The 12,821-nt window shown below is 41.7% G+C and overlaps 3 protein-coding genes across 3 annotated transcripts; all 3 read right to left on the reverse strand.

Annotated features, from left to right (window-relative positions):
* Positions 1-4,304: 4,304 nt before the first annotated feature.
* On the reverse strand, positions 4,305-5,117 carry LOC149080442 (uncharacterized). The gene has a single exon (XM_089238747.1). It carries the CDS (start codon positions 5,115-5,117, stop codon positions 4,305-4,307), a length of 813 nt encoding a protein of 270 aa, XP_089094873.1.
* A 3,767-nt stretch (positions 5,118-8,884) lies between these two features.
* LOC149080443 (uncharacterized protein F54H12.2-like) lies at positions 8,885-9,664 on the reverse strand. Its single transcript, XM_089238748.1, has one exon. It carries the CDS (start codon positions 9,662-9,664, stop codon positions 8,885-8,887), a length of 780 nt encoding a protein of 259 aa, XP_089094874.1.
* Positions 9,665-10,072: 408 nt separating this feature from the next.
* On the reverse strand, positions 10,073-10,600 carry LOC149080444 (uncharacterized protein F54H12.2-like). The gene has a single exon (XM_089238749.1). The coding sequence runs from the start codon at positions 10,598-10,600 to the stop codon at positions 10,073-10,075; it is 528 nt and encodes a 175-aa protein (XP_089094875.1).
* Positions 10,601-12,821: the final 2,221 nt, after the last annotated feature.

Consider the following 12,821-nt stretch of genomic DNA (forward strand, 5'->3'; position numbering starts at 1 on the left):
AGCCGAGAAATTGCGTAACCAGTTAGTTCTCTGAGTTTAAATTGCCATTGCATTCGCGATACAATGAAAATTTTTCACTTAAAAATTCTGAATTTCCCTGCTGAACAGGTACATTTTCGAACAAGTACATGGCTTATCTCATGCTGGCATCAAGGCCACTCAACGATTAATCAATAGCCATTATTTTTGGCCTAATCAAAACAAAGACATAACTGTTTGGTGTAGAGCAGTGATTCCCTACGTAGGCGATGGAATGTTCCAGGGGGCGGTAGAAGCTACTGGTATAACATAGGATCCTATAGGTTAGATTGCCTTGGGGGCGATGGGGAGAAAAAAATTTCTGAACAAGGGGGCGATGGGACAAAAAGGTTGGGAAACTATGGTGTAGAGCAGTGGTTCTCAACCTTTTGGGAACCGCGGCCCGGTGAATCAAATTTCTATGAGTCTACGGCCCGGTCTGGAATAGCTTACTCTTTCATAAGTTAATAATTGATAAACAACCAATTACCTTTTGATTGTCAGCTAATTATTTAATTAATTAAAAACTCATTTAATCAATTAGTTAATTAAACCCCTCTTTAATTGAATAATAAATTTAAACCCTTTTAATTAATTGAATAATAAATTTAAACCCTTTTAATTAATTGAATAATAAATTTAAACCCTTTTAATTAGTTGATTAATTAATTTAAACCCTTTTAATCAGTTGATTAATAATTAAAACACGTTTAATGAATTGAATCCATTATTATCTTATGGAGTGATGCAACCTTTTTTTCCGGTAAAGTATTAATAACGTGCAGACAAACATAAACGAAACGTTTTATCAGCAACTGCAGTAAACATCATCATTGCTTAGGCGCCGGAACCTGGGTACTGAGGCTGTTTGAGCGCCCCAATATATTTTACGACGTGGCTGAGTCACCAATAATCAATATACAATGCAACGATCCACTCCCTCTCCTGCATAAGGGTTTAGCTAGTAGGTTCGGCTATTTGATGTTTTGTTCCGTGATGTAATAACATGATCAAGAGTTAACAAATATTTAACATTTATTTAATTAACTTTGAGAGCGAGAATTAAGTGACCGACTGATACAACAACAAGAAGACTCTATAATATTATACAGTACATCCGAGAACATCGGTTAGAAACGTGTGCGCGTTTCAGCTAGTAGAGCCGAAGAGGGCGCGCGCGACACGACTGCCATCTCGAGGAATATTCGTCGCCACAATACTCCCCCCGTAGATTAAACGCCCGCCTGAAAACGGACTACGGACTTAATTTTGCGGCCAGATTTCGTGTTACACGCATTAGGTATGGGCACATTAACAACACTGGGAAAGGGAGACGTGTTGGCTTCTTGCTGGATATATGCAGGCTTTACCCGATCAATAGAAACATAAACTTTCTTATTGTTAATTAGTAAGGAAAAATTTTCTAGGAGTCCCTAGATACGACATGATATGGTCCTTGATATGGAGGAACCAATGGACGTCTCACAGCATCAGTTCGTAGAAAGACGTGAGAACAATCCTTCAAGTCCTTTGACACGAATACTGCTTGTTTGGCATGGTTAGAAGCTGGTGTTGGTCGCAGTTCGGACATGTGTTGGCGAATCCTCTCGACGAATACAGGTGCTGGAACTGGCAGTTGGTCAGAACTTTGGATGAGTTCCCCGGGAAGTCTGAGGACAGATCCGAAAACTAATTCAGATGGTGATGATTGCAGATCTTCACGAACTGTTGATCGAAGAGATAGCAACATCAAAGGTAGAGCCTCGCTCCAATGCACTGAGTCTACTGCCATCAGAGCACTTTTCATGGTTCGATGAAATCTCTCTACCATCCCATTGGCTTGAGGATGGTAAGAGGTAGTGCGAATTCGCTGAACACCGAGTAGTCTTGACAAATGCTGGAAAAGATGAGATTCGAAATTCGTGCCCCGGTCAGTTGTGATGACATCAGGAATGCCATAACGGGACACCCAGCAATTGATGAATGCTGAAGCCGTAGTCTCGGCTGTTTGATCCGGAATAGGAACGGCCTCAGGCCAGTGTGTGTATCTATCAATGCAGGTGAGCAGGTGGGAATTCCCATTAGATGGCAGAAGGGGGCCGACAATGTCAAGATGGACATGGCGAAATCTGTCAGATGGAAGCGGATACTCTGCAAGAGGAGACCGCGTGTGCTTGTGAACCTTCACCTTTTGGCATGAAATGCACTGTCGACACCATGCAGAACAGTCTTTTCTCATGGATTGCCACACGAAACGTTGCTGCAGGAGCTTCAAAGTGGCCTTGGCACCAGGATGTGACAGTTTATGGATCTTGTCGAAGACAATCTTGCACCAGTTACCTGGAACGTAAGGTCTAATACGTCCATTAGAAACATCACAATAGATGGGTGTATTGCCAGTAGGGAAAGTCACAAGACGCAACTGAAGATTAGTGTTTGATGTTAGCAGAATTTTTAAGTCCTGATCATTTTGTTGATCAGCAGCCATGGAATCTAGGTCTAAAGAATCGGATAGTTTTATTTCGTTGATTCTTGATAATGTGTCAGCAATAACGTTTTCTTCACCTGATACGTGCCGAATATCAGTGGTGTACTGACTAATGAGTTCTAGATACCGTGTTTGACGAGCAGATGATTTCTCTAGCTTTTGATTGAACACAAATGTAAGAGGCTTGTGATCGCTGAAAATAACGACTTGTCTGCCTTCTAACATATGTTGGAAGTGTTTGACGGCCAAATAAATTGCCAAAAGTTCACGATCAAATGTGCTGTATTTTTTTTGAGTGGGAGAAAGTTTTTAGAAAAAAAAAACCATGAGGTTCAAGTCCTTTCTCAACCTTCTGTTGCAATGCAGTGCCTGCTGCAAAGTCAGATGCATCGACCATCAGAACCAATTGAGCATGGTGCTCTGGGAATGCTAAAGCAGTGGCATCAACAATTAATTTGTTGGCATGATTCAAAAGCTTCTTTAGTAGTGTCAGTCCAATCGATAGGGGTTTTTTGTCATTCTTACGTTTATTGCTTACGAGAACATATAAACAAGATTGTTTTGTTGCAGCGCCCTTCAAAAATCGGTGGTAGAAATTTAGAACGGCAAGAAAATTTCTGAGTTCTTTAACTGTCTTAGGCAAGGGGTACTCGACTAAGGTACGAACTTTGTCGGGTAAGGGAGAAACTCCTTTTTCTGATACCAAGAATCCTAAAAAAGAAATTTCGGTAACGCCGAAAACGCATTTGTGCAAGTTGATTACCAGTCCAAAGTCCTGGAGTCTCTGGACGAGCGTCTCTAAATGTTGCTTATGGGAAGATTCATCCTCAGAAAAGATGAAGATATCGTCCAAATAAGCGAAACAAAAATCGAGATCGCGAAGAATGTTGTCAACAAAACGTTGAAATGTGCTTCCAGCATTTCGGAGACCATATGGCATCTTCAGAAATTCGAACAAGCCAATTGGAGTGGTTACAGCGGTTTTTGGAATGTCCTTAGGCTCGATGGGTATCTGCTGATAAGCCCTGACGAGGTCAACTTTTGAAAATATCTTCTTTCCTCGCAATCCCAGTATGAAGTCGTGGATATGGGGGAGCGAGTACTTATCAGCTACGGTAACTTTACTGAGCGCTCTGAAATCCCCACATATGCGCCAAGTACTGTCTTTCTTTTGCACAAAATGGTTGTCCATGGGGCTGGTCCATGGGCTTTTGATGGCCTCAAAATACCTTGATTCATGAGCATTTGAAATTCGGTTTTCAAAGCAGCGAGTTTTTCGGGATTGACTCTCCTCGGTTTCGAAAATACTGGAGGTCCGGTTGTTTCTATACAATGACTCAGCATGTCATAACCTGGCTTGATTTGGGGATTAGAGCCCAATAATTGGGGAAATTTACGTACAATGGTATCGTACTGTGATTTCCCATTGACAATAGCTAAACTCGTATGTGGGCATTCAGCAAATGAACATACCGCTGATAAGAATGTTTCGTTATCGCGAATACACTTATTTTTGACGTCGACTAGTAAGTCGAATCGTTCAAGAAAATCGGCGCCCAAAATTGGGGTAGAAATATCGGCAATAATGAAATTCCATGTAAATATTCGCCTCAACCCAAAATCAAGTTCTAGTCTGAGCTTACCGTAAGTCCGGATTTCAGACCCGTTCGCTGCATACAGCTTGAATTCCGTAGGAAGACATTTCGAGGACGTTAGCCGTTTGGAAAAGCAACTAATAACTGCACCGCTGTCCACTAGAAATCGTGTTCGAGTTTTGCGTTCGAAGCAGCTGCGCCGACTAGTTTCCCGTAGACCAGTTGCAAGGAGTGACACACTTGCCAGCCTTCTCGCCGAAATTGTTGTGGTACCAACACAGCCCTTGAGAACGTGGACTGGATCGGGATCGGTTTCTGGAACGGTTGCGAAAGCGAGTGCGGCTGCAACTCGAATGAGATGAATTGTTGCTGCTAAACTGTTGAAAAACATTTTTCAGTTCGGCAATTTCTGTACGGAGGGTGCTGACCTCGGAATGAGAATCGACAGTCGCGACTACGGTACTGTTTCTGGATACCTCACAGACTTTATCGGCGATTGCAGCAAGCTTCCGAATATTTGTAGATTCATCACTACAAGCACTGAGAATCTGCTGTACATGGTAGGGTAACCGTTGGGTCCACAACGTACAGAGTGCGCTTTCGTTTAGTTTTCCGCCATTGAGACTTTCTATTTCACAAAGCAATTGTGATGGACGTTGATCACCTAAATGCAAATCGTTGAACAATAATCGAAGCCGTGAACTTTCCGATTGCTCGAAATATGCAAGCACGCGTTTTTTGAGCGTGTTATAGGCATCAGTGGTGGGTGGCTGAACGATAATGTCACGGACACATTTCAAAACGTTTGAATCTAATGACGCGACAACAGAATGGAATTTTGTTAAGTCATTAGAGATGCCAGAAACTAAAAATTGTGACTCCACTTGTGCAAACCACACGGCAGGATCCGTTTCCCAGAATGGAGGTGCCTTGAAAGCGACACGGCACAAATCGAAAGCACGTGCGCTGACATCAGCTTGAGATGATTGATCCTGTTGTGCATTCGGATTTGCCATGATCGATTAAGAGCAGTTCAGTTCACTAAATTGTTGAACGTGAAATAAAAGTTTCGCCTACCTGAAAAATATTAACGGCAAAAATCCGTGCTAATGAGAAGACCACATGGTGCTGATAAACGAAAGTGAAGCAGGTGCGATAATATCCATATTGAACGGCCGGTTGTCACCAGTTTAGCTAGTAGGTTCGGCTATTTGATGTTTTGTTCCGTGATGTAATAACATGATCAAGAGTTAACAAATAATTAACATTTATTTAATTAACTTTGAGAGCGAGAATTAAGCGACCGACTGATACAACAACAAGAAGACTCTACAATATTATACAGTACATCCGAGAACATCGGTCAGAAACGTGTGGGCGTTTCAGCTAGTAGAGCCGAAGAGGGCGCGCGCGACACGACTGCCATCTCGAGGAATATTCGTCGCCACAAGGGCTTGAAACCGTATATACGGGACAAATGGCAACTTTCAGCCCCCCTCAATGTTTTCTTCATTTCGGTGCCTCTAATTCATTAAAAGATTCAATTGGTCATACATAAATCAATCTAAAAATATCTTAATATTCAATTTTATAGAATAATTTCGCATAGTGTGTAAAAATACGAAGTTTTCATTCATAGTGGGCAATGGAATTTTTTGTGCTGACATCGACGCAGCACTTATTTATTAGCACTATTTTAATAACTTAATTAGTTTAAAATATATTTTACGATCGAACTTTGTATTTAATCTCAACTAGAATGAAGGTAATGATATAAAATAAAAATGTATATATTGTAACTCGCCATAAAAAAGTCCACTGAAGAGCAGAAAATTTTTCAGTTTTGGGCGAGACACTCCTTTCGGTATATTCACGATAGATGCTTACGTTAAATTCCGTAACCTAATAAATTGCAAAACTTTTATCGCGATTTTCTACTCTAAAACTTAAACTTTTCTTTATTTTTTAACAAAAATTTAGATTTGTGAACTTGTCCACACTGGAAAATAAACTGAAGAGAAAAAAAACTGGTGCGGGCATATGCGTATGCAAATAAAGAGATATGGAACCAATCAGAGTACGGCGCTGCGGTCGGCAACGCCTATATAACACAACAAGTGTCTGGCATAGTTGTTAGATCAGTTACTGCTGCTACAATGGCAGGTTATGGAGATTTAAGTGAGTTTGAACGTGGTGTTATAGTCGGCGCACGAGAGATGGCTAATTGCTTCGAGCTGATGGACGTGTACGGGTATGGAGACAACCTCATGAATCCATGGACCCTACATGTCAACAGGGGACTGTTCAAGCTGGTGGAGGCTCTGTGATCGTATGGGGCGTGTGCAGTTGGCGTGGTATGGGACCCGTGATACGTCTAGATACGACTCTGACAGGTGACAGGTACGTAAGCATCCTGTCCGATCACCTGCACCCATTCATGTCCATTGTGCATTCCGACGGACTTGGACAATTTCAGCAGGACAATGCGACACCCCACACTTCCAGAAGTGCTACAAAGTGGCTCCAGGAACACTCTTCTGACTTTAGACACTTCCGCTGGCCACCTAAATCCCCAGACATGAACATTATTGAACATGTCTGGGATGCCTTGCAACGTGCTGTTCAGAAGAGATCTCCACCCCCCTCTTACTCCTACGGATTTATGGACAGCCCTGCAGGATTCATGGTGTCAATTACCTCCAGCACTACTTCAGACATTAGTCGAGTCCATGCCACGTCGTGTTGCGGCACTTCTGCGGGCCCTACATGATATTAGGCAGTTACACCAGTTTTATTGGCTCTTCAGTGTAAATCAAAACAAAAACCCTCGCAACGTAATTCACTGCGTTTTTGAGAAAAAAAAACCAGTATTTGAGTTATCACCAGTAGTTATGTGCTTCTTGATGACCAATTAAAAATATACTATTTTCTGTGTGCAGCAGGTGTTTCACTGATTAGTCGCTGACATTTGCCACGCATATGTAAAATACTTCGTTCGTTTCTGAGAACACATACTAAATCGTTACAATGACTGCTAGAGGTTTTTGCCATTGGCCATAAATAACGGGTCCAATGATCGAAGGTGGTTCCCTTTTGAAGTTATGCGGCTGTGCGAGTAGCACAGATGTTTTTCCAGTCTCCAAGGAACGTGGGATACCGAGTGGATGGCATTATTGACTTCAGGACATTTTCTGTGGTGCCGACAATGGCAAACCGTGAACACGCAAACAACAGGGTCATCTGGTTGTCAACCGAGAGCCCCGAAGCAATAAGTAGTATGGGCCCCACTCCACCGCCGGAAGTGACGTCACACTTCCGGTTGTGAGATATAGTACGAGGTGTCTTATCTCTTTTGCGGTGTTAAGTGGCAGCTGTTGTTAATTAAATGACTTCCGGTGTTGAGATATAGTACGAGGTATCTACTATAGTACGAGATGTATAATTACAAATTATCTCTTTTCCGGTCATTAAGTGAGATCTGCTGTTAATTAAGCGACTTCCGGTGTTTATCAAGTGACTTCTGTTGTCTATTAGGTGACCTACGCTGTTTATCGCTACAGAATGCCGACATCCGGTGTTTATTAAGTGACATCTGTTGTTCATTAAGCGACTTCCGGTGTTTTTCAAGTGACCTCTGTTGTCTATTAGGTGACCTACGCTGTTTATCTCTACAGAATGCCGACATCCGGTGTTTATTGACATCTGTTGTTAATTATCCGACTTCCGGTGTCTTATCGCTATTGGCTGTTGCTGCCTTATCGCTATTGACCTCCAATATCTTATCGCTATCGACTTCCGGTGGCTCCGGGGGATCGGTCGTCATCATTCTCAGTACTGAGTGTTCCATTATGCAACAGGAGACGGATATTGCTGTGACGGCCCAGAGAAACTTTTTTAGCCGTGAAGAAACCGGAAAAGCCTTAATCGGGATCATCGTTGTGTCCGTGATTATAATTATCACTTTATCTAGCCTTGCATTGACTGCGTACGACGACCCAAGCTTTAAATTTAGAGGAAACTGTTCCCGTTCCGAATCTCTTGGTGATGGTGTTTATTTCACGAGATGTAATACAATTTATGATATTCGTGTTTTTGTCAATAACACACCGACGATAAAAGGAATAAATTTAAATTCCAGACAAATGTATAAACTTATCGAGCATGCAATCGATATCTTGATATGAATAAATATTTGAACTGAATGAACTTGTTGTGTCTCATTTTACTATGCGTGAAGATTATTCACATAACATTTTAATAAAAAAACTTCAAACGACAGAAATAAAAGACAACACAATGTATCGGCAAAATCTCTTTATTACTTCTTGAAAAACATTCGTACAGCAAAATGTTTTTTCACATACTGATAAACAGCAAAATCATTTCCTTTTCTGTTTAGTTTCTTAACAATACTTTCTAAACTTACATTTCTACTTCTCTGTATCACGAAGAACACAGCATACTGTCCACATACATTGGAGGTAGGTGATTGTAGAGGAGCCCAGTTCCATAAAATGTTTTTATATCTTCTTGTAAATGATGCAATTTCTTTTCCGTAAGTCTCTGGTTTCTGTCCGTAAGAATCGAAATATTCCAAGGTGTTCTTATCCGGAATGTTGATTGCCATCCAGTGAGAACCAGGTTCTGTATGCTTATCTGCGTTCACAACTAAAGACGCCGGATAAGTTTGAATATGCACAGGTAACATGTCACATGGAAACACATCGATGAAATATGGTGTTTCCCGCTCTAAAATTGTTTTTATTTGAGACGAATATATATTTTAACTGCTGAAATCATGGAGGATGTTTCGTGCCTGATTTATTTCTACGACGTTGTCGAACTCCAGGTAGACAATGACAGAGACTGGTTGGACAAGCGGGGCTTTAAACTTTGTTTCCAGTCGTAGGTTGCCGTGCCTGATCAGATTGAAATGATCACCTTGGCAGAGATCGGCGCTGAGATCAAAGGCGTAGATAGCGTACGCCAATGGGAACTCACTTCGAGAGATGTCTATACCCCTGTCTTGACAGGCTTTTTCAGTCCCTAAAAACAAACTATGATACGCTCTGACATATAATCCTTGATCATATTGGGGCTCTAGAGGCTTGAAAGGTACTGGCTGTCCGTCAGTATATGCGGCTATGAAGTTAAGATCGTAATGTTTAAACTCGAACGGCGATTTGCTATACGATCCCGAAAAAGCGTCGTTGTCTACTAAAGCGACTACCACTCTCTTGGGTAATTGTCCAACGACGAGACTGTCTTGAACCCACGACATGCTACCCTGATGTAGCGAGTAAACTTTACATATTACTCTGTCTATCGGATACTTGGCTGGAGTATGGCTCAGAGCTTTCCCATGTCCCACAAGCACACCAGGAGACACTTTGACATGTCTTATGTATAAACAGGCGTCACGGAGAATGACTTTGAAGTTTGCATCTTTGTCTGGTGAAAGGAGACAGAATTCTGACTTGCTACGTATTATTTTTATTCTTAGAGAGACAAGATTCAGTAGGAGTCGCTGTTGACAAAATATGTCTCCGTGAATAGTACCCATCATGTATTATAACAAATACAAATACAACGCCACAACAGGCAAATCGCCCAACGAGGTGGCTGACTTAAGAACATCATGGATCCCCGAGCCCCTACCTACTACTACTACACCACACATGCACCCCCCCCCCCGCGGAACCCCCCAACTAATCGGTACATGCGGGAATGTGCGTGTACGTGTAGTGCAACCTGACGTAAAGTTTGTCTCTGTGTAATGCTTGTTATGTGTAGTGCTGCCCCCCAGTTTTACTAACTATGAGTGAAGTGTTATGGTTGAATGATTTACCGTTGTAGGACTGTTGCTCTCTGTGGCGAGACTTTTTAACGGGGAGATCGGCTCGCATTTGCGCCTTGAAGTTGGGAACCACAGAAAACCAACTTCAGCCGACCACAAACCATGTCGACGGTCTTACTTTCTTCGATGAACGTTGCTCGTTGTATTAGACCTTCGTTGGGACCCCTCTGACTTCGGGTTCACATCACTCATTTTTCCGGCAGTGTCTTTGTAAAAGAGTTCTGTAGTCAGTTGGCTGGTTTTGCTTTCGTTTCCGTGATTCAGGAGTTTTTCTATCATAGCTCGGTAGGGGTACGTGTTACTGGAAGATGATATCAGATGGTCATTCAGGGAAACATCAACTTGGGAAAACATGGATTGCAAGAATAGGTTCACAGGGGCGACTTTACTCTCTTTATCCAGAAAAGTTCCATCGCCTTTCACGACCTTAGCTCTCACATGAATTAACGTTTGAGAGAGATCCAGATACTCGTCACCACTTCCGCCAATGTTAAATTCCAGTGGGCCACCATCAGAGACGTTTGAAATTGGGTAATAGGTAACCCATTTTCCACTTTCTATGGTAGTCTGTGTTCCAGGTAGAGTGAAAAGGTTGAGTTCAGATTTTGCCAGTTGAGGAGAATCCTTCAAGAGAAAAGCCATCACGGATCGAAAATATCGTGTGTGTTCACGCTGGGTCGTTTGGCTAAAATGATGCGTTTCACCTTCTTACGTTTCCTTTTATGTCCCGCTCCAAACATGGAGCGAGTCTTGGCCACTGCTTTCTCCGTCAGTATCTTACCAGCTTCACCCATTCTTCTTTTCGCTGCTTTTTTGACGTTTTCCCCTTTCATTACGTCATCAACAATATCAGCGCCGGAACGTAAAATCTGTTTGCCAACAGTTTTAGCTCCTTTTTTTAGAAAAGGTAAGGCTACTCTAAAAAGACTGCCGAATATGTTTCCTAGTCCATATCCTCTCTGCATTACAACGCCCGAATAATACGGCAGGCCTTGGCCGGCTTGTTGGACATAATAGTCTTCAAACTGTTCAGTGCAACAATGGTATGGAACCTTCATCTTTCGCATCTAGTTCGTAAATGATAATAAGTCGATAAGACCGGTGTTTTTATAAGAGTTGTCTCATGCGGAAGTGAAGAATCAGAATCGATTTTCCTCTACTGAAAGGTATGTGATTTCCCGAACTGTCTCGAATTTCTATCTCTATAGTCTGGAATTCTTTTCGAGCAATAGGGAGATAGTGAGGTCTATCATAATGAGAGCTTATAACCTCGTTATCTTTTCCTTTCACGCGAACGACTCTCAATAGTGGAGCTTGCACATCTCCCACAACCTGAGGCTGCACGATATCTGAATAGACGTACAAAACTGGAAAAAACACGTTTGTGTCAGCAACGTAAGGACTTTCGGTAGTTTCTTCGATCAGCAATGGTTCAAATCCCAGCAGCTCCGCAATGCCAGTTTTTAACAGAAGTTTTGCTCCATCTTTTAGAGTTATTTTCACTTTTCTCGTGTTTTCGTTGTAATTAAACACTATTTTGTTTCTTAAAGCCGGTATCTTCATACCGTTCAAGAGATCGGGAACTGTCTCGTAATATCCGACTGGAACGTTTCTTCCATGTAGTTTGTCATCACCCAGATCGAATCCGAACAGATTATTTTTTTCGGTTATGTTGTACCACAAGTGAGAATAAACAATCTCCGAAAGTGCACACTCCCATTCACCAGTCAAGCTTATTGGAAATGGCAGTCTTGTGACAAAATGGGATATAGTGTTTTCAGGATAGTATGATCCTGAACTGTCGCTGGGGAGTGTTACATAGAACGACATCTTGTTGAATGACTGATAAAAGCGCAAACACTGTCATTTATATACGCTTGAGATGATTCACCCATGCGTTGAACTTGCTGTCGTAGCCTTTAAATTTTACGTAATACTCCATTCTACCTCTCAATTTGCGTCTTTTTAGATTTTTTTCTACTTGATAATATTCGCTCGGTTTCACCTTCTGCAATTCAGATTCGTAAAAAGTACCCTGGACAATCTCACCGTCAGAGTCGCTTATCCTGTACACTGGAGGTAAGCGCTCGAGTCTCTCTTTAATAGTGAAAATCTCTCGAGTCCAATTATGTTCATATCCTTTCTCGAAAACCATTTTGACGCGACTTATGCGGACCGTATCTCCAATGTCAAACTTGAACTTTGTCTTCACGGGTCTCAAGATATCCTTATACAGTTCATTCCAAACGACCGATTGATTCTCTTCGGTAACAAGAACGGGTTTAGTCTTTATACTGCGGTGCCACGTGTTGTTGTAACTATGTAACAGATCGCTTAATACGTCTATGTATTTGTGTGTATTATTATGTGTGAAATATTTAAACATTTTCTGTTTTAGAGTTCTGTTGAATCTCTCGACGACAGAGGCTTTTTTCTCGCTCTCTGTTGAAAAATGTGTGATATTCATCAATTTTAGATAAACTTGCAGAGTTTTATTTTTGAACTCTGTACCTTTATCGGTCTGCAAAGCCATTGGCTGTCTCTCATTAAATATCTTTCTGAACGCTTCGGTAACTTCTTTTCCGGTTTTATCTTTTAAGGGTATGGACCAAGCGAACTTTGATAAAACATCGATACAAGTAAGTAAGTACTTGATGCCTTTGTTTTCCTTCGTCAGAGCCTCCATGTCTACCAAATCGGCTTGAAATTGTTCGTTTATACCTCCCACTATCACTCGATTCCTCTTAAAATTCTTCCTCGATGGTTTGTGCAAAGTATATGCTTCGTTACCCTGCAATATTTCTTTGACATATTTCAAAGTCACGTTTTTACCGACTTCTCTCTGTCGCCTGTGAAACGCGTT

Source organism: Pholcus phalangioides, unplaced genomic scaffold (genome assembly GCF_987345545.1).
Source record: "Pholcus phalangioides strain wild (caught in Gottingen) unplaced genomic scaffold, Ppha-v1.0 ptg000011l_1, whole genome shotgun sequence".
Classification (NCBI taxonomy): domain Eukaryota; kingdom Metazoa; phylum Arthropoda; class Arachnida; order Araneae; family Pholcidae; genus Pholcus; species Pholcus phalangioides.

Coding starts and splice junctions, on each gene's coding strand:
- LOC149080442 (XM_089238747.1), bottom strand. CDS start 5,117: ATGGCAAATCCGAATGCACAACAGGATCAATCATCTCAAGCTGATGTC.
- LOC149080443 (XM_089238748.1), bottom strand. CDS start 9,664: ATGGGTACTATTCACGGAGACATATTTTGTCAACAGCGACTCCTACTG.
- LOC149080444 (XM_089238749.1), bottom strand. CDS start 10,600: ATGGCTTTTCTCTTGAAGGATTCTCCTCAACTGGCAAAATCTGAACTC.